Source organism: Dermacentor albipictus, chromosome 10, assembly GCF_038994185.2.
Source record: "Dermacentor albipictus isolate Rhodes 1998 colony chromosome 10, USDA_Dalb.pri_finalv2, whole genome shotgun sequence".
Lineage (NCBI taxonomy): Eukaryota > Metazoa > Arthropoda > Arachnida > Ixodida > Ixodidae > Dermacentor > Dermacentor albipictus.
This window is the reverse complement of record NC_091830.1, coordinates 100764244-100787269: the sequence shown is the minus strand read 5'-3', so window position 1 is coordinate 100787269 and position 23026 is coordinate 100764244. Positions and strand designations below refer to the sequence as shown.

At 51.7% G+C, this 23026-nt stretch overlaps 1 protein-coding gene across 1 annotated transcript; it reads left to right on the top strand.

Annotated features, from left to right (window-relative positions):
• Positions 1-1281: 1281 nt before the first annotated feature.
• LOC139050361 (uncharacterized) lies at positions 1282-21442 on the top strand. Its single transcript, XM_070526602.1, has 5 exons — positions 1282-1546; positions 1777-3057; positions 6208-6623; positions 6727-7158; positions 21146-21442. The coding sequence occupies exons 1-5, from the start codon at positions 1282-1284 to the stop codon at positions 21440-21442; spliced, it is 2691 nt and encodes an 896-aa protein (XP_070382703.1).
• Positions 21443-23026: the final 1584 nt, after the last annotated feature.

The window sequence follows — 23026 nt, the reverse complement described above, 5'->3', positions numbered from 1 at the left end:
TTTGAAACTAAAAGGAAATGGCAAGTCCTCCCAACACGTCAGAGGCTGTACCGAATGGGCATTGCGCCAAACGGCCAATGTCCCAACTGCAAACACATTGAAACCATGGACCACGCCCTTTTTGAGTGTTCCGCCGCGAAGATAGTATGGCAACTAGCATCAAAAGTTTTCGGTGTACGGACTCAGCCACCCCATAAGCAATCCAAAGGCAGATTTGATAACTTGGTGCTGGCGTGCACCACGTATGTCATATGGAAGCGCAGATGCCTCGCGGAAGTAAGGAAAACGCCAGTGAGAGCGGCATATCCCACCCTCTAGAGAATCAGCCTACTTTTCTGGGACTACCTGCACGGAGGAAATCGGAGCCACCGGGGAGGAAAGTTTCCTCAGGCGTTGGCACACGAAATTCTTCATTTACAAAAACGGGCAACTCTCACTACCCTTAATACCATACTAACACCTCCCCCCTCCCTCAAACCACATGCAAACAGAACAAGTCGCGGCAACATGTAGCGCAGAGCGCTGTCTCCGACGCTCCAACGGCAGCCGCTAATAGGAATAGGCTCAGGTACCACAAGATGCAATGATGTTTACTGTCTCCTTTTTTTTCAATGTTTTTTCTGACTGTTGACCAGCACTTGAATTGTATAAAGATACGCGCAGTCTGCATGTATAGAGAACAAAGAGCTCAATGTGTGAATAATATGGAAGCACCATAAAGATGTATAGAAACGAGTGAACTGTGTATAGGAAGTTTATGACGACATCAAATTTGTTGGAGGAACAAAACCTTCCCTTTGGGTAGTACATGCAGCTGGCTTGACCTGCCTTTACTACACTTATCTTTGTGGAGGCGCCCGGATACCTGCCCGGTTTTAGCAGTGTCTTTCCCCTGACCCAGCCCTATCTTTCTAGGCCCATGGCTCCCTGCTGCACTGCCACCGGGGCACACCACCCTGCTGCCACCTGGTGGCTCCTGGACGACCCCCACCGGCCCTGCTTCCTGGTCCTGCTGCTGCCTGGCACTGCCTGCTTCCCCTCGGAGACTCCTGCCCTGCTCGGCCTGACCACTGCCTGGAACCCGGTGCTGTCTGCCTGCGGGGTGCATGTTGGTTCTGCCGCCTTGACTGGTACTGTGCTGGGGCACAACCGGCTGGCCCCTGCCCACACCATCGTCCACCATGGGCCTGGCCTTCTCACTGCCACTCCTGGTGGCCCCCTAGCCTCCGGACCTGGACTCCTTTAAGGAGAGCCGCCGGGTCTGGAAGGTAAGCCCATCCAATGGATCCTGGGGGCTACGGCCGCACGGCCAATGACAACAGCGAGGACGACTGCGACCCCAACACCCCTGGGCAGGAACGCCAGCTGACCCATGAAGATGGCACCCTCACGGTGTTCTTCCCCGTGCCCCACACGGTCCGGTGTTGCGAGGAGGGCTGCCGAGCTGCCTACGCCGCGGCCAAATGGACAGCCTGGCGGCAGTCCCTCCAGCGGCACCTCGAACTCGAGCACGGTGCCAGAATCCAGCGCACCATCAACGTGTGCAGTATCTGCGGCGAGACACTGGGGCTCAGAACAGCCTCCCACACCTGCCTGGCTGCAACCAACTCAACCGCCCCCCCCCCTGCTGCCCTGCCACACCAGTGTGGCAGTTGCTCAATGTCCTTCCCCACAAGGAGGGGCTTGAGCAACCACGAACAATGGCACAGGAGGGAGGCGGCACTAGCAGCCAGGCGTGATCTCGCCGCGGGTGCTGCCTCTGGTGCGTCGGAGCAGGACAACGACAGCACCCCCCAACAGAGCAGGACAGCACCGAGGGTCCCGCTGAGGACCCTCCCGAAACACCGGCGGTGGCCATCGAGCAGGCCGCCCACCAGGAGCCGTCTCCTGTGGCACCTCGGGGAACACCCGGACACAGCAGCGATGGCGAGATGGCCGAGGCACCCTCTCCGCGGACGCCAAACCAATCAGGGCGGACCGCGACCTCGGCCACTCCTTCTCCAACACCATCGCTGCCGTCCAACCGAGGCAGCCCGGGAGTACCAGTCTCCGAGGCTCACGAGCCGGCGGCCATGCAGGAGCTCTCCCCAGGCAGGGCAGAGGTGCAGGACCATGACGGAAGCACCCTGGACTTCAGGACCCAGGAAGAACATGCTGGTACCACGCGGCCAGAGGGAAGTGCATGGGATTTAGAGGACGAGACGGCAGAGCTGCGGGCATTGAGCCGGTTGCCTGAGTCTGCTGGGGAGTGGGCACTGTTTGAAAACATCCTCGACCGTGCCATTGCAGCCGCAACAAAACACCTACGGCTGCGAGTCGCGTACTCGCGCCAATTAGAGATGCGCGAGGTGAACCCCGACAACCCCCAGCAGATCCAAACACTGTACGAAAGGAACCGGCGCCGGGCAGTGCGGTTGATCACTGAAGGCCCGTCGCAGCTCTGCCCGATTGACCCCAATGCAATGCAAGACCACTACTCGAACCTCTGGTCACCAACAACCGTGGATACCAGCATCCTGTGGTCAAGGCTTCCGGCCACGGAAGAACTGGACTTGTGCCCCTTTTCACCAGAAGTCGCAGCCAAACTCCGTAAATGCGAGAGTACAGCTCCAGGGGAGGACCGCCTCACGTACCACCACAGGAGGCAGGTGGACCCTGAGGGCAGGTTCCTGGTGGCGGTATACAACGTATGCCTCCAATACAGCCGCACGCCTCTGAGCTGGACGTCGACGAGGACAATCGTGATTCACAAGAAGGGCGACCACGAGGACCTCACAAACTGGAGACCAATGGGCCTTGGTCGCACGATTGCCAAACTGTACGCCGGGTGTCTCACCACCCGCCTGCAGAGGTTGTTCTGTGACCATGCGGTACTCTCCAGGTGTCAGAAGGGCTTCCTGCTGCACGATGGGCTGTTTGAATACACAGTCGTGCTGCAGGGACGCCTGGATGATGCCAGGACAGGAGGTGGGGAGCTGTGCATGGGGTTCCTCGATTTTGCCAACGCCTTCAGCTCGGTCACCCATGAGGCCCTCGTCGACGCTGTCCGGGGCGCCGGTGCGGGGGAGGCTTTGCTACCATCGTTGAACACCTCTACCGCACCAACCTATATGAACAACACAACCAAACCTCGGCCCTCAGTTTCCAGCAGCTGCGAAGCAACTGACCACGGCGGCGGTCAGACCTGCGACGCTGCAGAGGGTGCTAAGAATCACTGGCTCCGGACAGGCCGCCATTGGAATATGAACCTGGCAACGTTTAACGCTAGAACGTTACCTAGTGAGGCGAGTCTAGCAGTGCTATTGGAGGAATTAGAGGGCAGTAAATGGGATATAATAGGGCTCAGCGAAGTTAGGAGGCCAAAAGAAGCATATACAGTGCTAAAAAGCGGGCACGTCCTGTGCTACCGGGGCTTAGCAGAGAGAAGGGAACTAGGCGTCGGATTCCTGATTAATAAGAATATAGCTGGTAACATACAGGAATTTTATAGCATTAACGAGAGGGTGGCAGGTCTTGTTGTGAAACTTAATAAGAGGTACAAAATGAAGATTGTACAGGCCTACGCCCCTACATCCAGTCATCATGACCAGGAAGTCGAAAGCTTCTATGAAGACGTGGAATCGGCGATGGGTAGAGTGAAAACTAAATACACTATACTAATGGGTGACTTTAATGCCATGGTAGGCAAAAAGCAGGCTGGAGACAAGGCAGTGGGGGAATATGGCATAGGCACTAGGAATATCAGGGGGGAGTTATTGGTAGAGTTTGCGGAACAGAATAATATGAGGATAATGAATGTCTTCTTCCGCAAACGGGATAGCCGAAAGTGGACGTGGAGGGGCCCGAACGGCGAGACTAGAAATGAAATAGACTTCATACTCTGCGCTAACCCTGGCATCATAAAAGATGTGGACGTGCTCGGCAAGGTGCGCTGCAGTGACCACAGGATGGTAAGAACTCGAATTAGCCTAGACCTGAGAAGGGACCGGAAGAAACTGGTACATAAGAAGCCGATCAATGAGTTAGCGGTTAGGGGGAAAATAGAGCACTTCCAGATCAAGCTACAGAACAGGTATTCGGCTTTAACTCAGGAAGAGGACCTTAGTGTTGAAGCAATGAACGACAATCTTGTGGACATCATTAAGGAGTGTGCAATGGAAGTCGGTGGTAACTCCGTTAGGCAGGGTACCAGTAAACTATCGGAGGAGACGAAAGATCTGATCAAGAAACGCCAATGTATGAAAGCCTCTAACCCTACAGCTAGAATAGAACTGGCAGAACTTTCGAAGTTAATCAACAAGCGTAAGACTGCTGACATCAGGAAGTACAATATGGATAGAACTGAACATGCTCTCAGGAACGGAGGAAGCCTAAAAGCAGTGAAGAAGAAACTAGGAATTGGCAAGAATCAGATGTATGCGTTAAGAGACAAAGCCGGCAATATCATTACTAATATGGATGAGATAGTACAAGTGGCTGAGGAGCTCTATAGAGATTTGTACAGTACCAGTGCCACCCACGACGATAATGGAAGAGAAAATAGTCTAGAGGAATTCGAAATCCCACAGGTAACGCCGGAAGAAGTAAAGAAAGCCTTGGGAGATATGCAAAGGGGGAAGGCAGCTGGGGAGGATCAGGTAACAGCAGATTTGTTGAAGGATGGTGGGCAGATTGTTCTAGAGAAACTGGCCACCCTGTATACGCAATGCCTCATAACGTCGAGCGTGCCGGAATCTTGGAAAAATGCTAACATAATCCTAATTCATAAGAAAGGGGACGCCAAAGACTTGAAAAATTATAGACCAATCAGCTTACTGTCCGTTGCCTACAAACTATTTACTAAGGTAATCGCAAATAGGATCAGACACACCTTAGACTTCTGTCAAGCAAAGGACCAGGCAGGATTCCGTAAAGGCTACTCAACAATAGATCATATTGACACTATCAATCAGGTGATAGAGAAATGTGCGGAATATAACCAACCATTATATATAGCTTTCATTGATTACGAGAAAGCATTTGATTCTGTCGAAACCTCAGCAGTCATGGAGGCATTACGTAATCAGGGTGTAGACGAGCCATATGTAAAAATACTGAAAAATATCTATAGCGGCTCCACAGCCACCATAGTCCTCCATAAAGAAAGCAACAAAATCCCAATAAAGAAAGGCGTCAGGCAGGGAGATACGATCTCTCCAATGCTGTTCACAGCGTGTTTACAGGAGGTATTCAGAGACCTGGATTGGGAAGAAATGGGGATAAAAGTTAATGGAGAATACCTTAGTAACTTGCGATTCGCTGATGATATTGCCTTGCTTAGTAACTCAGGGGACCAACTGCAATGCATGCTCACTGACCTGGAGAGGCAAAGCAGAAGAGTGGGTCTAAAATTAATCTGCAGAAAACTAAAGTAATGTTTAACAGTCTCGGAAGAAACAGCAGTTTACAATAGGCAGCGAGGCACTGGAAGTCGTAAGGGAATACACCTACTTAGGGCAGGTAGTGACTGCGGATCCGGATCATGAGACAGAAATAATCAGAAGAATAAGAATGGGCTGGGGTGCGTTTGGCAGGCATTCTCAGATCATGAACAGCAGGTTGCCATTATCCCTCAAGAGAAAAGTGTATAATAGCTGTGTCTTACCAGTACTCACCTACGGGGCAGAAACCTGGAGGCTTACGAAAAGGGTTCTACTCAAATTGAGGACGACGCAACGAGCTATGGAAAGAAGAATGATAGGTGTAACGTTAAGGGATAAGAAAAGAGCAGATTGGGTCAGGGAACAAACGCGAGTTAATGACATCTTAGTTGAAATCAAGAAAAAGAAATGGGCATGGGCAGGACATGTAATGAGGAGGGAAGATAACCGATGGTCATTAAGGGTTACGGACTGGATTCCAAGGGAAGGGAAGCGTAGCAGGGAACGTCAGAAAGTTAGGTGGGCTGATGAGATTAAGAAGTTTGCAGGGACGGCATGGCCACAATTAGTACATGACCGGGGTTGTTGGAGAAATATGGGAGAGGCTTTGCCCTGCAGTGGGCGTAACCAGGCGGATGATGATGATGATGATGACCGCACCAACACCACCTGCATCGTGGCAGCAGCTGGCATTACGGAGCCAATCACCATCGGAGCCGGGCTGAGACAGGGCTGTCTTTGAGCGGCCTGCTTTTCAATCTGGTGTTGGACCCGGTCATCTGTGCAGTACAGGGAGGCGATAGGCAGCACAACATCCTTGCCTACGCCGATGCTCTGACGCTGCTGGCCGCGGATCCCACCACCCTGCAGAGCCGCTTGGACCGTGTGACTGCCCTGTCGGCCCGGCTTGGGCTGCGACTGAACACCGCCAAGTGCCGGTCTCTACATCTGTCTGGTCGCCACCTCGTGGGTACACGGCCCACCTCTTTCACCGTGGGTGGCGATGCGATTCCGGCGCTTGGCGACTTCGAGGAGCACAACTTCCTGGGCCGTCCAGTGGGGTTCAGGGTGCTACCGGACGAGACGACGGTCGACGAGGCCGTCCACCTAGGCAGAAAGCTGCTCTCCTCCATGCTCGCCCCATGGCAAAGGCTGGATGCCATAAAAACATACTTGTACCCAGCCTTGAACTTTGCCATGCGGGTGGGCCTTGCGGGTGGGCCTTGCAGAGTGGCAATTCCTAGACCAGGAGCTCCTGTAGGTGCCAGCCAGAGCTTCCAATGAATACTTGTACGGAAGCTCTCAGGCTGGCAGTGCAGGGATCCCATTTGCGGCGGAGCTCAGCGACATCTGCCGGGTGGATGGGGCCTTCAAGCTACTGACATCGACCGACGTGAAAGTCCGGGAGCGTGCAGCAGGGGACCTAGAGGGCAGCGTGTCAAGACGGCTAAGACGACCCGCGAACACCGAGGACATGGAGGCCTACCTCTCAGGCGAGAGGGAGGGCGACATCCTACTAACGTCCACACAGGTGCAGTCTGTGTGGACGGAGGCCCGGAAAGCCTCCCGTCGCCTCTCCATCGCCTGGGAGCTCTTGGAGCATAGAGCCCGCATCAACTGCGGAGAGGCCTCCGTGTCAGCGAGGAACCGCCACAAGCTGGTCAAGACCATCCGGGCGCTCCTCTCCATCGAAAGGGACAGAGCTCTTCATGACAAACCGAACCAAGGCAAGGCGATGGTGTGTGTGGCGGCCAACCCGGCAAATTCCCACTTCATGAAATCCGGCCGCTACGCCCGCTTCGCGCTGACAGAGTATTCAATTTGCTGAAAAAGACACGAAGGGTAGTTATAAGGGACCAAAGCATCACAACCACTTGCCGGTCTTCTTCAGACAATTTATCGGGAGTCGGCGCTGTGGACTCTACCGTGGTGCACTGTATTTTTTATGTGATTGTGGCTCCGGCTGTGGCACCGGCATTGGTAGCATTCATTTGTTCTGCTGCCAAAGACATCTCTGCAACTATTTTCATGTGAGAATCATTCCGCGTCCCATTGGCTGCCATTCCTAGTCACACACTTTATCACCCTCACCTTCCGTCTAGCATCACAAAATTTTCCAGAGCCCAGCTGTTTGAAAGAAACTCATTATTTTGCTTCTCTTATACCCATGTCACAGGGGCACCCACAAACTCCTTTAGTATAAGGGAGCACTAGAGTTTTTAAGGGGGTTTGACCTCAAGGAAATTGTGGTTGTGTCACAAGGTCAATAATGAGTCTCTAAAAGCAGCCACCAGAGGCACATTCAGCAGCGTTTCGTTTTTGTACAAGTACAAGAATGTAAGTTCTAATTACGCTTGTAGCTATCATAATTAATGCTCCTACGATAATATTCTTCAATATATTTGATGCAAAAAACATACACCTCAGTGAGAATCAAAGCGTGCTTGCTAAACATAGCAGTGCTGACAGCGACGGTAGCCACCCTGTCCTTATGTATGTTTTACTGCTCAACTAATCAGCAGTGCGGTGAAAGTTATGTTAGCGACTGTTTTCATCTGGCATCCTTGTAGGCCGCACGTAGAAAGTCGACGCCACCACAGCAGACTACAGGAATGTTATTTTAAAGTTTACGCTACGGATTACAGGACTGTAGTTGATGAGCAAAACGAGAACAAGTTGAAAGCAGGAGCCAACGTTTCCATACATTCTTGTACGAAAACATTGGCTCCTGCTTTCACCTTGTTCTCGTTTATCTCATCGCCTTAAATTTCCATCTCTCGCCTTCCCTGTGTTTTCCCAGTAATGTAGTTGGTGTCTTGCCTCGTGATGCTGGGGTGCAGCAGTTATAGCAATGTGTTGAATGTACGCAGTAGCATTCGCAGGGAGCTAAACAGCAGCAAAAGAAAGCACTAAAAGTACGCACCTATTCCCACACAAGGTTAACCAGACATAAGAACTTACTCTAAATAACACTCCTCGTCATGCACGTGGAATTCTGCCAGGATGTGGCTAGCATGGCCAGCCACTTATCGAGAATGGAGGCACAAGCGCACGCACTATCGTTGCTTTTACAGATTTCGCGATGATACTGCTGACACCATGGCAGAGCACATCAGCACAGTGATGACAACTTCCTCTTTGCTCGAATCAAACTACATACCTGTTGCTGGAACACAAAACCAGCGAAGTGTGCGCAAACTGCGTAGATCCCTATAGAGTTTTCGTTGAGGACAATAATCTCCCGGATTGTGAGTTACACGTCACGCTCAATCGGGCTTGCCGGTGTGAGCATCGGTTAGATTCAGTCACTTTTTTGTCGCCAGTTGCAAATGGTCGCACAACCCCTTTAAATGTCATATGTGATTGCACCTTAACTTGAATTTGCTTTTTTTGTATAGAAGGACACTCCAAATGTGAATGCAAGAAAGATTTGTCGCCAGTTGCAAATGGTCGCACAACCCCTTCAAGTTGCCTGTGTGATTGCACCTTAACTTGAATTTGCTTCTTTTGGGTGGAAGGACACTCCAAAATGTGAATGCAAGGAAGATGATGGGTTTCAATGGTTGACACAAGTGCAAAATATTTTGCTAGACATGTGCCTAGTGTTTGACACCTCACAGTTAGTCACTGCACAAATTTTTTGTAGCATGGTGGCATAGCAAATTATAGCACCTAATATGATATGTTAAACCATACCTGCATTAATGGGTTCCTTCATACCACATAGACCCATACAAGATGCTTGAGGGCTGTTGCTGTCACAGGTACCATAACCACAAATGGTGCTCTGACCTCTTTCATTCATTTGTGGCTCAGCTGTGTCAGTAACAGCACTCAAACAGCTGTGTGGTCTTGATGGTGTGAAATCCTCCAAGACTGCGTGGATGCCCGGATCATCATTTTCGTCAGCGTACATCCCATGCAGCATTGCTGCTGCAGGCGACACTACATGTGTGTCACCATCTGCATAAGAGAGATACATTGCTGTTCAACATTATGTGGCACAGAAGCATGACAGAAGCATTAGTTTCATTGGACGTTTACAAGACTTCTGAAGCGTGAAACAGTCACACATTCTCACAATAGTATGAACGTTCAAACATATCCAAATGCAGATGCTCATTCATAAACTACTGCTAAGCTTCCACTTAGGCTGGCACAAGCAGATTGCGTGCTTTTCAGGGGATTGGTTGATACAACAGCTGAAATACTGGTATTAAAGGCAGGTGAAATAAAAGTGCTGTGTGTTTCTTCTGTCTATCTTCTCCACCTCACGCTATACCTACAGTCCTATTCTGCTTACAACAACTATCTAGGTTTATGATCATCCGGTGTATTTGCACTCATTACGACTACAGTTCCACTTAGGTGACAGCATGACTGAAGTCGCATCACTGTTAAGTGCTCTGCTGCGAGCTGTTCTTAGCCCTGAAATGTGCAAAGTATCACAATGAATAAATGTGTAGCAACTTTTTGAACTTTATTTCTGGCCATAGCGAGTACATTTTTACTAAAAACAGGAAAATTTTATTACAGGTAAAACGTCACCACTTCGGTTGAACTATCTACAACTGACATTTTCCTGCTCCCTGTCAATACCGGAACTATGGACTTCACGTTTAAGTTTCCAGCTCTTACATTAGCATTTCGAGGCTTAAAGTTTAGCATAGCATATATGACAACTCGGGCAAATCGGAAAAAACGCAACACCAAATGTGTGCTTAGATCCTTACCGAAGCAGGACCGGTCGCCGCCGGCGGATTCCGGAGTAGCAGAGTAGGCTCGCACAGCCTTGGCTTTGAGTTCTGCTGCAACTGAAGTGCGCACCGACTGGGCTACAGCAGGCTGCGTGTGCGCTGCAGTCGGTGCGTCGCTTTCAGCGGCGCTTTGACAGGCTTTTCGCTGCCTGCTCTGGCGGTCCACTGCGCGCGGCTTGTATCGCCACTCACTGGCCAAGTCGGAGATGCACTGTAGCAGTTGATCGAATTCGTCAACTACTTCTTCCACACCCGGCCTACGCCGAAACACACACTTTCAGTATCGAAGGTCCGGGGCAAAGCAGTGACTTTGAAGTAACGTGCATAGAATATACTCACTTGCCACGGTTCTTACTGTCTTTGCGGCGAAATTGGATGAGGAGGAGGTCGAACCTCTCTCTAACGCGGCGAGATGTACAAGGCTTGCCCGTTTTTTCCTGCACGACTTTGGCGACTTTTTGCCACCTCATCGGGTCACACACTGGCTGAAACTCGTTGACGACTTGAAGTAATATCAAGTCGTCTGCCCGCGTAAACCGCACGCGAGAAACAGGCACACATGGTGCGCATTCCATGGTGGACGCCATTTCGCAGTGTGAGCTGTGTCTTGGCTTGGACTGTCTTGGTTCGCGAAACTCGGTGCCCACGTGACCCACGTGACACTACTTACCGTCTCTATAGTGAACTAGAATAGTTTCTAGTGGCGCGAACGGAAGGGAAATGGGCGCTCTTGACACGCCGGACGCCACTGACGGCCGCTGGTGGCGCTGCAGGTCTCTTTTCTAGGACCGCGCGCGCGTCGGTCGAAGTCTTTGCGGTTTGCGTTCGGTACGTTGCGCACGTTTTTCTGCTTGTGGCCTTGAAATTTCACGTGTGTTTCGCGTAGCACCAACGAAGACGTCTTATATCACTTCGAAAGCACCATGTGAAGTACACAATGGCAAAGAGAAAGACGGACTCTCACTGTTTTGCTCCGGGATGCCGAAGCGGCTATCCGGGTGCTCCCAAAGCATCTTTGTTTGCTGCTCCGAGGGACGAGGAGCATCGAAAAAAGTGGGAGCGCAGTTTGCGAAGACAGGACAAGCCTCTCACAGAAACCGCTGCGGTATGTGAGCACCACTTTGAGCCGCATTTCATTTTGCGCGACTACGTTCATGTGATCAACGGCAGCCAAGTGCGGATTCCACGCGGTAAGCCATCGCTGGCACCTGACGCGGTGCCTACGCTCTTGCCTGGTTGCCCGACCTAGCTTTCCGTGTAGCCCGTGAAAGCAAGGACTCAGCGGAAAAGGCCAGCTCCAGCAAGCGTGTCAACAAATAAGAAGTGCCAGGATTCTGTCAGTAGCGCAGCGAACGACGACAATGACATTGTGGACTCATCGGGAACTGAAGCGTTCACGACTGGTGCACTTTGTAGTTTAGAAGTTTCTCCTGAGTACTGGTGCCGATTTATGTACGATGGTGCCTCAAGTCCTGGCTTTGCGAGAACAAGCATAGAAACAAGCCCTAGGCTTGAGGTTGTACATGACAAGGTTGTTTTGTTTGCTGCCACCGGAGATGAAGTGCGCGCACAAGTATTCGTTAGAGGTGCATTATGTAGTGACACTGTCGTGTGTTCGCTGGCAGAAGCGGACAATGTGCTGCGAGAGACAGAGGGAATTTGTGTCTGCAAGGGAGCCATGCTGGTCACAGACTTCAGTCAAATAACGGAGCGTTTGAGAGAAAAACTACGGGCGGCAAGCATTGTGAGTGGGCGTGGCATTTTCAGCACAAAATGTCAAGGAAAAGTGAATCAAGAAGGTAAGCTCGGCTTCTTAGCCTTTTTTTAAGTACAACTGCGCTATGTGATTCTTATGGTCAAATATTTGAATTTGCAGGAACTCCTTGCGCTGAATGCAAGGGCCTTCGAAAGTTGCTCCAAGTGTGCTGCATCAGTTTGTGGCTGACCTTGAGAACGCCTTTACAGCATGTTTCAGCTTAAACGAGCTGCATTCAGACAGCATTTTGGATGTGCTGAGTACATTAACAGCTAAGCGAAATTACAGCCTTGGGTGCGCGGACCACTGTCAAAATGTTGCAGCAGAAATGACTGCTTTCTACGTAACCACTCGCATGCACTTTTTCACAAAGAGTATTAAAGCAATGACAAGAGGCGTCAGGCTTCAAAGCACTTGAAGTTGAGTAGATGCTCTTAGATCATGCGATCTTTAGTTTCACTCTAGAAAAAGAAATTGAAGCATTGTTAACTGATAACGTTGGGTCTTGCCTTGTTGTTCTTGCCTTTTGTGCGATGCTAATAAAATTTGCCGGCGTGAAACCTTGCCGTGTGCTTAAACACAACTTTATTGCCCTCCTCGTAATTTTTGCATGTTGTGCATGATCATCACCAATGAAAATAACGTTGGTGCGTAGCTTGTAGAAATGGTCCATAACAGATGTTCCTTGAAAAGAGAGCACTGATATGACACCACTAAATATCCCCGGGTGGCTAGGTCCGAAAACGTACGTTTTGTTTGTGATCACTACCTGTCAAAAAAAAAACGTAACATCTCAAAGCTGCTCTCAAGAGCAGCTTTGCAATTGCCAAGCTGCCTAACAATATGCAGGTATCCTGCTTAATGAATAATTCGCGGTTGCTGGTCTGAAAATGCCGAATTTCGTACTACAATAATAGGCTTTATTTCCAAAAAAGGAGAAAAAAAATGGTACTTGAACCGACGCGCGCGGCTAACGAGAAAAGCGAAAACCCGCGCGCCTGTCAGTTTCTCGCTGATACTTGAGTTTGCCCTCTAAGAAAGCGGGTCCTGCACGGCTGGACAGAATGCACTCGCTGTAGCACCTGCCGTGGCCAGGATGGTTTGTAGTGTGCGATCACTGGTCCGATATCAGCCGCAGCTAACGCCAGTAAATTACAAGGGGTGAGCACTTCCGCAGCTAGTGCAGCCGTGAAGGCAAGCTCAATTTCGAATTTAACGCGTTCTAACGTAGGTGCAGCTCCAAATAAATCTCCATAAGGAAGGAATCGCCGTTTCGTACTAAATAAGCGCACAGAAACATCGGTATATGCCAGATAATAGCCGGAATGCATTGAAACCTTTGCTAGAAAAGGTTGCAGCGGCGCCACCTCGCTGCTTCAGTGCGAAACGGCGTGCCTGGGCGTCGCCGTTCGCGCCACTAGAATACATTCTAGTTCACTATACCGTCTCGTATACCTCGCGGAAAATGTTTACGTACGGTACAGCGCGCGCATGCGCAGTCTTCAGCCGGTACGGTATTTCCGCGCTTTCCCTACGGTAACTTGTCGCTGCTAAAAGTCTCTAATGACGAAAGCGGCACAGCGTCACGGCTTTCTCAGACACCGGACCAAAGGTCGCACAACCAGTCGGTTACGTGAGGCCGTGTTGCCAGGGGCGCTGAGCCCCGCCGTCTCCGGCCGACAGGACAACAACGGACTCCACAATCCGACTTGAGTTTGTGTACTTGTATATACATATAAAAACGATGTGTTCAGTGCGAGGACAGTGCCATCAGTGGGGATCGAGCCCCCAACCGTAGGGAGGGCGCGGGTATGAGCCGGTGTCAGGGCCGCTAGCACCCGGCCGGAAAGGTCGCATGACGTTGCGGCTGGATGGTAGTCGCTGCAGGGGCCCCGTCGCAAGTCCCGATGGCCCCGCGGACCATTCGCGCCCGGCGGGCTCCGTGCGTGCCCACGCAGGGGCCGCCAGCGAACGCCGGACACGTCCCCAGAGGCCGCGCTCAAACCCACCCGGCCACGGCCGGCGCGCCAACGGTAAGCGCTTAACACGGGTCATAAGCGAACGGGTCGATGCGAAAACGTCACCGAACGTAATCGGGCAGGTTGTCAGCGGATGAGGCTGCAGACGTTAGCTGTGGGATCCACGGGAGCGATACCGGGGACACGCTTGACGGGCACGAAGCCCACCGCATATCAAACACCCAGGTCGCTTTTGGGGGCGACTGCTCTCTGGCACGCCCATATAATAGCAGCGATAAGTTCCCAAATCTACATGGGGCCGTACTCGTGCCACTTTCGATGAGCGTTTGGCGAAAATCGCACCGCCTCGCAGCGCCGCGAGCAAGATTGAAAGCTGACGTCCGCAGCACAATGCCGAAGTCGTGAAAGCGCAGCGCGTCGACCGAATGCGCGAACGGCAATCTCTCGTCAATAGACAGCTCGGTGTCCTGAAGAATCGCCTTTCGGTCCCCCTACGGGGCCCCCGGCCGATTGATTCGAGGCGCGCTAGCACGGCCCTTTCGCCATTTCCGAGCACGAGTGCAGACGTCGGCTGACGTCGTTTCGGACTTCGTCTCTTCGCACACTCGCGCCAACGTCGCGGACAAAGACGAAGTCTGCGCGGTTCTTTACCGGTTCCCGGCGTGCTATAGTGCAGCCCTCTGCTGGGTGACACCGACTCCGTCGTGGCCATGCGGCGGCTTGTATGCAAAAGTTGCGCCAAAGGCGTCGCGCTCACACCGCCTGGCTCACGTGGCTTTGGACTTTGTCTCTTCGAGCGCTCGCAGCCATGTCGGGGCCGACGCCGACGTCTGCATGGTGCTTCAACGATTCCCGGCGCGACGCTATGCAGCTGCGTGCAGGATACCAGTGACTCCGTCGTGGCCGTGCGGCGGTGTATACGCAGAAGTTTCGTGAAGGGTATCGAGCTCCCGCCGCCCCGGCGGACGTAGTTTCGGACTTTAGTCGCTTCGAGCGCTCGCAGCGATGTCGCGGCGATCGCTGACGTCTGCGCGGTTTCAGGTGTGCTACAATGCAGCAGTCTGCCGCAAGACACCTGTTGGTTGCCGAGGCCAGCACGGCAATTTACGGAAGCGAGTGCATTCCGCCCAGGCGGACGCGGCAGCGGACTTTGTGCCTGCGGGAGTGCTCTTGTTGCTGTAAAATTTGAACGGGTGCAGCTGCGCGAAGCAAGTGCACACATTTTCTCTCTCTCTGCCTTTGAGGCGACTGTAATTTTAATTTAAATGCAATTGGAGGCGGGAGCAACCTGATGAGAGTAGGTGGGCTTCGGCACACCTTGTAGTGTAGAAATTGTTTTCAAGCTTTGAGGACATACACAATCGCGCCATCTGCTTTCCCCGTCCTTTTGGCACTTCATAGTGTGTGCTGCATGCTCTGCATTCCAAGGAAACACGCCTGTTTCTGTCCCTCTCTCACGTTCTTCTCATTGTTGCTGCTCTTGTAGAAGTTGCTATGCTCTTTACTCGCTGTAAAATAGAATGCTTGCGCAAGCCAACAACCTTTGCGTGTTTTTTTTTTCTCTTCCCAAGACGTTTCTGCCATTATTCACTGGTTCTCGTTCTTAGTAGGCAACGGAGCGTTAGCTCGCGCCATCTACCTTTCTTTCTGTATGGCGAAGTCCGTAGCTTTTCCTAGTTCCGTACACAGATGGTGCAAATGCGTTTTCGCGCCAGTTTCGAACGACCTTACTGTACTCATGTTTCTCATTTAAATGTTTTAAAGAGGCTTGTGAAAGGGCGTGGTCCTTTTTTCTTGCACAAGGCTGAGCTTTCCAGCTGTGCTTAAGCTATGCTAGCATGTGTGCGTATATAGTTATGTGTGTGTGTGTGTGCGCGCGCGTGTATATGCACGTGTGTGTATACACACACACACACACATACACACGGCAGTGGTAAAGATGATGGGGTAGCGCTTTTTTTTTACACCTTGTTAGATATGACGCCGTTTCCTGAGGCTACTTCGAGTTCCCCAAACCACTTCGAATCGCAGCACAGCTAATTGAGGAATACAGAAGCAGGGGTGCCACATTCCTGAGGCAGGACACTTGCAAACAAGTTCGTACGCCGCCGGGAATAGAAGGGGGCCTCGGACAATGGAGCCCAATCATCCCCCTTCGCCTTTGAAGAAGACAGCTACCGCTGCGGGGCCGTAGGCACCGGGAGCAGGTGGGCCTTCGTACAATGGAGCATGAGCGCCCCCCCCCCCCTTCGCCTTCTTGGAAGAAGCGCATTGCCAGTCTGTGAGGCAAGATCGCAGGGGGATCAAGTGATCAAGAGAGGAGGACGACCAAGCGCCGACTCTCTTCGCCGGGTATGACACCATCGCACGGGCGCCTACCATTGGCTGAAAATGGCGTCATCTGAGCGGACTCTCCCATTGGCCAAACATGACGCGACTTCCAGTCCTCGAAGGGTTTAAAACAAGGATTCCAGAGAGACCAGAGCATTCCCTGATTCCCTGATTCACCTCTCTCGAACTTCTTGCCGCGGGCCGCAGCATCCGAGTTGCAGCCGGCCCGTAATGTCTGTACGACTGTTACTGGACGCTCACCTCCTTGTAAATGATGTAAAATAAACCCTCCCAAGTTTTGTTTTCATCCCGAAGTCCGTCCCTCAACCCCTATATCTGGTTGGCAGCGGTGAGATCGCCTCCGAATGCAACAGCTGGTGGCAGCGCTACGGATAAACCTTCGTCGAGAGAGATCCTAAGGAACCGGGAAGAGCGAAGAAGAGAGAGCCTTCGTCGAAAGAGGTCCGAAGAAACTGGGAGTAGCGAAGAAGGAGCGAGCCTTCGACCCAGCGAGTCCGGAGGAACCGGGAACAGCGGACGAATGAACCGGATGGCAGGGTGCTGCAACCGTAAGTGAGCGCGTGGTTTTTTTCCTTTTGATTCGCCAGACTCAAATGTTGTGTGTTCATTTTGATAGTTCTGGGAATCGGGAGTTTGTTGCATTGTGTGTTTGCACAAATTAATTAAGGAAAACAGTTTTAAGCACCTGTCGGGGCAGCTGCCATGAATCTTAGAAGGTTGACGAGGTTAGACTTGTTGTTGGTGTGCGACGATTTCGGAGTTGAGGCGGACGAAAAGATGAAAACGCCAGCTATCGTAAAGGCGATTAACGATAGTGGCAATGATGGCAAAAGCATTGAGCTTGCTTGGGAGGTGATACAGGAGCCACGGGAGCGTGAGCGTCGTGAACGTTTGCGAGAGCGTCATGAACTTAGGAGTGAGCGTAAGCGTGAAGAACGCGAGAATGAACGGAAGCATGAGCTTCAAGAACTTACTCTTAGGTGTGAGCGTCACGAACGTGAGAATAGACGCGAACGTGAGTATCAGCAATGTAAGCTTGAGCGTGAGCAAAAGTATGAGAGAGAGAAGGCAGCACTGATCAAAGAGATACAGTATTGTGATCAGTTATTGGCACAGAGACAACGGCTGTCTGAGAATTCTGTAGGTAGTACAGAGCGAAAGAATGAGGAAGTGTCTCGCGGACTTTCGCCAAAAGCCGACGAGAAGAGTAGTGCCTGTGAGATGGGCTGCCGATTCATAAGTGAAGAGAAAAGGCTAGCTGCTAACGATGCCTTAGTGGCAACAGAGGCCGTTAAAGGCCGCAAGGAGAGCGACGAGGTGCTGTGCCAACAGATTACTGTAGAGCCAGCTAGGCCAGCTGCGAACAAATTGGCACAGTTACCGCGTGTGTGCGTCGCTGGTAATGTTAGCGAGGTTGCTAGCGAAGAAAAGGATACTGCTGACCCGACAGACGCGAGCACCCACGTCCGGTCAGATCTGCGTGCAGAAGTGAAGTGCGAACTGGACGATGCAGTTGAGAGTAGTTCTCGGGATGGCGAGCTCTGTAGTCCACGAGAGAACTGCATTGTTCAGGGATCGGTGCGGCTCTCCGCCAGTCTAGATGGCCTAGATAGGGATGATTCAGTTGTTAATCATTCGGACTGTGCGCGTGAGACAGCGATCGATACCGACGGGCTGTGTGCCGATGCACAGCGTGAGCTGGGCAATGTAGTAGAGGGCAGTTCGCAAGAGTGCGAGTTGTCTAACTCGAGTAAAGCCTGCTGCATTGTGCCAGAGTCGGTTGAGCTGTCCGCCAGTCGAGGCAGAGAGAGTGTTGATTTAAGTGAGAATCACACAGACTGTTCGGGTAAGAGACCGATCCGGGCCGACGAAATGTGTACCGGCCACCACTAGGCACGAGGCGAGATGAAAGCGAGTGCAAAGAGAAAGCGCCGTAAAAAGAAGCGCGGTAAACACCGAAAGTCGGTAACTAATGTAGCGCCGCCAAAGATAGCGAGAAACCCAAAAGGGCAGCGCGCGAGGAAGAAGGTGCGGTAGTCACGGACGATGTTGACGCATCGAAAACGTTCGAGCCACCGGTCATAGGGGGACCGCGAAGCAAGTTCTGCACGGACGCGGACAAAGGGCACGGGGCAGTTAATCTCCTCGTCGTTCTGTAGTTCTTTTCACAGCTCAGCGTGCAGTTCGAAGAAACGCAAGGTGGCAGGACGAGACAAGGTGGGGAGTAGCGACGCGGTCAATCGAGTCTGTGTTGAAAGCGGGGCGCGAGGACGCAAATTGGCAGGAGTCCGTGAAGTCTTGGGGGAGCTGATAGTGAGTCAGCCCTTTTGTTGTCCCTCCATAGCCAGAGTAGCTTTGAAACCGCGACCACCCCGGGTTCGACTCAAAGTATGAGTCAGACGTAAGCGTTTGGAAAGGGAGGCCAAGAGCCCTTCCGTAGAAATGAAGTGTGTTGTTTTTTATTTTGAGCATCGGAAAGTTTTCGCGATTTGAGACTAGGATTTCTTTCAATATGTAAACGTATGAGCTTTGTGTTTTCGTTCGAGAAGCTCGAGATTTGAAAGATGCGTTCTATGTAAACCTGTAGTCTCGCGAGATGCTCATTAATGAGTATATAGGCTTTTTTTTTTGTGTGTGTGAGTAACCTGAAGGTCAAGGTTATCGTCGAAAGGCCTATGGTAAAGCGCCTGTGTTATTTAACCTTCTTTCTTTTTAAGTGTTGAATTTTCTGAGGTTAAGCGCGTAGATTTTCAGTGAATGCATGATTTGCACTGAGAAGCGTTCTTAGTTCCATTAGCGCGTGTCCTGTGTGGACGGAAGGAAGCAGATTTATGACTGGGTTGCTCGTGTGTGTTGAGGGCAGCCGTATTCTGACTTCCCTGATAAGTATGCGTGGAACGAGTTATTAAAAGACGCATTATTTTAAGGGTTCTGCGCAGTGTGTAAGTCCCGCAAGTTTAATTGTTCATTTATGTCACGTGTCCTGTAGGATTTTCAGGGAGAAACGTGAGTAAGCGTAAACGAAAAGTTTGCCTACGACAAAAGTATGCGTTCTGAATAGTGACCACAAGGCTAGTGCGCTTGTGATTGCGTACTTGTAAGGTTGACCAGATTGTCCAGTGGCACCAATACGTGCGATAAGTATGCCACTGCGATAGATTGGAAACATGCTGTTCGTGTAGTTAAGCCACTTAAGGTATGTTCGGCTGTTTTCATTTGTTGTTTGCAACGTCAAAGACCCTTTTGTTTCGCAACAACAATAGTACTCTGGTCTTGTCGGCATTTGAGGTGAAATGGATAGCTGTTTGGAAGTGGAACTGTTTTGTCAAAATTGGGGAAATAAAAGATCAGGGTTCATTTTGACTCAGTAATAGCCTGGCGAGTCAGGGGTGAAGAGCCTGCGCTTGCACGTGGTGCAGCGCTGTGTTGTTTTGTTTGTTTGACGACTGTTCTCCAGGGCCAAGGATCCCGAAGGTTGTCAAACGAGGCTCGACCCCAGTACCTTGCAGCTTCTTTCAGCGTTCCTCATGGCCAGCGAATTGAGTTCACCGGCCATTCAGAACAACCGGGGCGAGGACGAGCTGTTAGATATGGCGCCGTTTCCTGAGGCTACTTCGAGTTCCCCAAACCACTTCGAATCGCAGCACAGCTAATTGAGGAATGCAGAAGCAGGGGTGCCACATTCGTGAGGCAGGACACTTGCAAACAAGTTCGTACGCCGCCGGGAATAGAAGGGGGCCTCAGACAATGGAGCCCAATCATCCCCCTTCGCCTTTGAAGAAGACATTAGCTACCGCTGCGGGGCCGTAGCACCGGGAGCAGGTGGGCCTTCGTACAATGGAGTAAGAGCGCCCCCCACCTTCTCCTCCTTGGAAGAAGCGCATTGCCAGTCAGCGAGGCAAGATCGCAGGGGGATCAAGTGATCAAGAGAGGAGGACGACCAAGCGCCGACTCTCTTCGCCGGGTATGACACCATCGCACGGGCGCCTACCATTGGCTGAAAATGGCGTCATCTGAGCGGACTCTCCCATTGGCCAAACATGACGCGACTTCCAGTCCTCGAAGGGTTTAAAAGAAGCATTCCAGAGAGACCAGAGCATTCCCTGATTCACCTCTCTCGAACTTCTTGCCTCGGGCCGCAGCGTCCGAGTTGCTGCCGGCCCGTAGTGACTGTACGACTGTTACTGGACGCTCACCTCCTTGTAAATAATGTAAAATAAACCCTCCCAAGTTTTGTTTTCATCTCGAAGTCCGTCCCTCAACCCCTACAACCTGTGCTCCACATGGCGATCTTCCTCCCCTCTATGTTTCCGGTTGGAAGGAGTGCGCAGCCTTTTCTATAATTATTTTTTTCATTCGCTTTTATTCGTACATGGGGCGCGCTACCTAATTCTACCGGTCGAATCGACACGTTGCAATCCGTCCCGGCCTGTGCCGTATCAAAATTTTCAGTGGGCCTTGCGGTAAATAAAAGGAAATGAAGGAAATGCGCTTAGTGTATTACACTTGCGCACGGGCTTGAAACGAAGGCCTCAAAGAAAGTCGCCTTGAGCGGTCACATTCAGACGGAAGTAAGCATTCCCCTTGCGCGTGTTTTCCGCTCGCCTGTTCCGTTTTCTACGAGGTTGCCTTCGTTGGTTTTGCCTTGCAAACAAGCTTGCGCTCGGGTCTCGTTTCTACGCGACAGCGTTTCGTTAACAGTGAAAGACTGAGGCGTCGCGAGTTCATTCGTGAGATAGAGAGCATAGAGTCTCTAGACGGGCTGAGTTTTATAAAATTGCCCACGCTGTTGCTGAGGTTACCAATGTCGGCAGGGCACCCACAAGGTGGTAGTACAATCGAGTGAAGTGAAAGAGATCGCTTCTCGGCCTTTTGGCTAAGATCGCTGCCCCAGGCCGAGAAGACTTCTCCAAGAGTCGATACCGTCATCCCGGAGGTCACGTCGGGACCACGGCGGACCTCCAGGGAAAGCACAAGCGCCCATCGACCAGCATCAACCCGCCTGTCCGCCGGCCTGCCCGCACCGAGCTCCTTCTGCCGAGTCGCGGAGCAACCCGGTGGGCCTCTCCAGCGCCTGCCGAGCGGCCCATGATCACGGGAGCCAGCGTCCCCGCTAGCGCGCCCTGTCGAGCCGCCGGCCAACACCAGTTCTACAGAGGAGCCAGCACCTCCTGCTGAGCTCCCCGCCTACCAGAGTACAGCGGCGTTCAGCGCCAGCTGTACAGTACCAGTGGAATTAGTTCCGACCCGAGGCTCGGAGGAGTCAAGCCAGCAACAGCATGGCAACGCCCCCAAGCCAGGAGTCCAGTTGTGAGACCCCATTACGGGAGAACTGTCTCTTCTTTAATGCTCCAGATGGAGACATTTCTATTGATGATTTGATTGACGCGGTTGAAAGAACAACTGGCGAAGACAGTGTCTTGGCACTCCAACATATGGGTGGAGCCAAGTTTCTTGTATGCACGCGCAACGCTACTCAGACAACCAGAATAATGGTAGCAGAGGGTTTCTTTGTAAACAATGTCAAAGTGCTGGTCGATGCCGTTGGCCCACCCGTAACCTTCGTCAATGTGTATCGTTACCCAGTGTACCTGTCGTCGGAAGCGCTGTCGTTTGCTTTGCAACAATTTGGCAAGGTGAAGGGTGTTTCCTTTGCCAAAGCAATTAACGGCACGAACAAACTAAACGGTGTACGTGTGGTTCGGATAGAAATGACGAGGCCCATCCCAAACTTTCTAACCGTACAGGGGTTTCGGGTCATGTGCGAATACCGTGGCATGCGCCGTGTGTGCGCGCGCTGCGGGGATGGTTCCCACATGGCAAACTCATGCACAGCCCCATTCTGCAAAAGATGTGGTAGTTTCGGCCACGAGGATAAGGAATGCGAGGAAGAGTGTAGAAAGTGCGGGGGCCATCACGGCACCAGAGGTTGCTTTCGCCGCAAAGCGTACGCGAAATCATACGCCGGGGCTGCATGGGCTCTCCCGAACACGGACACAGACGCGCCGCGTATTACGCAATCAGATAAAGAGTTCCCAACGCTGCTAAAGCCTCCCGGATTGCAAGTGCTGCAGCCACGTGACGGAAAACCTTCAAGCGCCAGACGCGACTACTGGAGCAGTGATGAGCAAAGTGGCAACAATAGCCAGGAAATGTCGAAAACATCAAGCTCGAATTCCGACACAAACATGACACCCAGTTCAGGCGAAGCAGCAGACATAGGAAAAACAACAGATGAGCCAATACCTACTAGTACCGCTGACGAGAGGAACGATAGCGCCCCATCTAAAGAACAAGACGCGAACGCAACTCAAGAAGTGGGACAGAAAGAAGGGTTCGCGGCAGAACCGACTCCCCTAGCGAAATGAGGAACCCCCAAAACACCGCGAGCAAAACAACCGCAAGATACAAAAATCACGGAAACAAAAGTGCAAACCAAAAAGAATTTCGAGGAGGAACCAATCGTGAGCAGTGGTCGGTATCTAGTGCCCGAGATAGACAGGCAGACAGACATGCCCCCGCCTCCCTCCCCGCAAGTAACACCGTCAACAAAAGAAAAAAGCCCAGTCAACCAAGGTTCAACGAAAGACGAAAGCAGACACAAGAAAGCCACGCCCACCAATACACTCTTGACAAAAGCACACAGACAACGCTCCAGATCCCGGCGGAAAAATGGAAGTAACGAACAAAGTCAAGAGAGGAAAAGTGAAAGTCCGAACAAACAAAGAAGAAATAAAGGGGAAGCGTCTAGCAGCGAGGGGG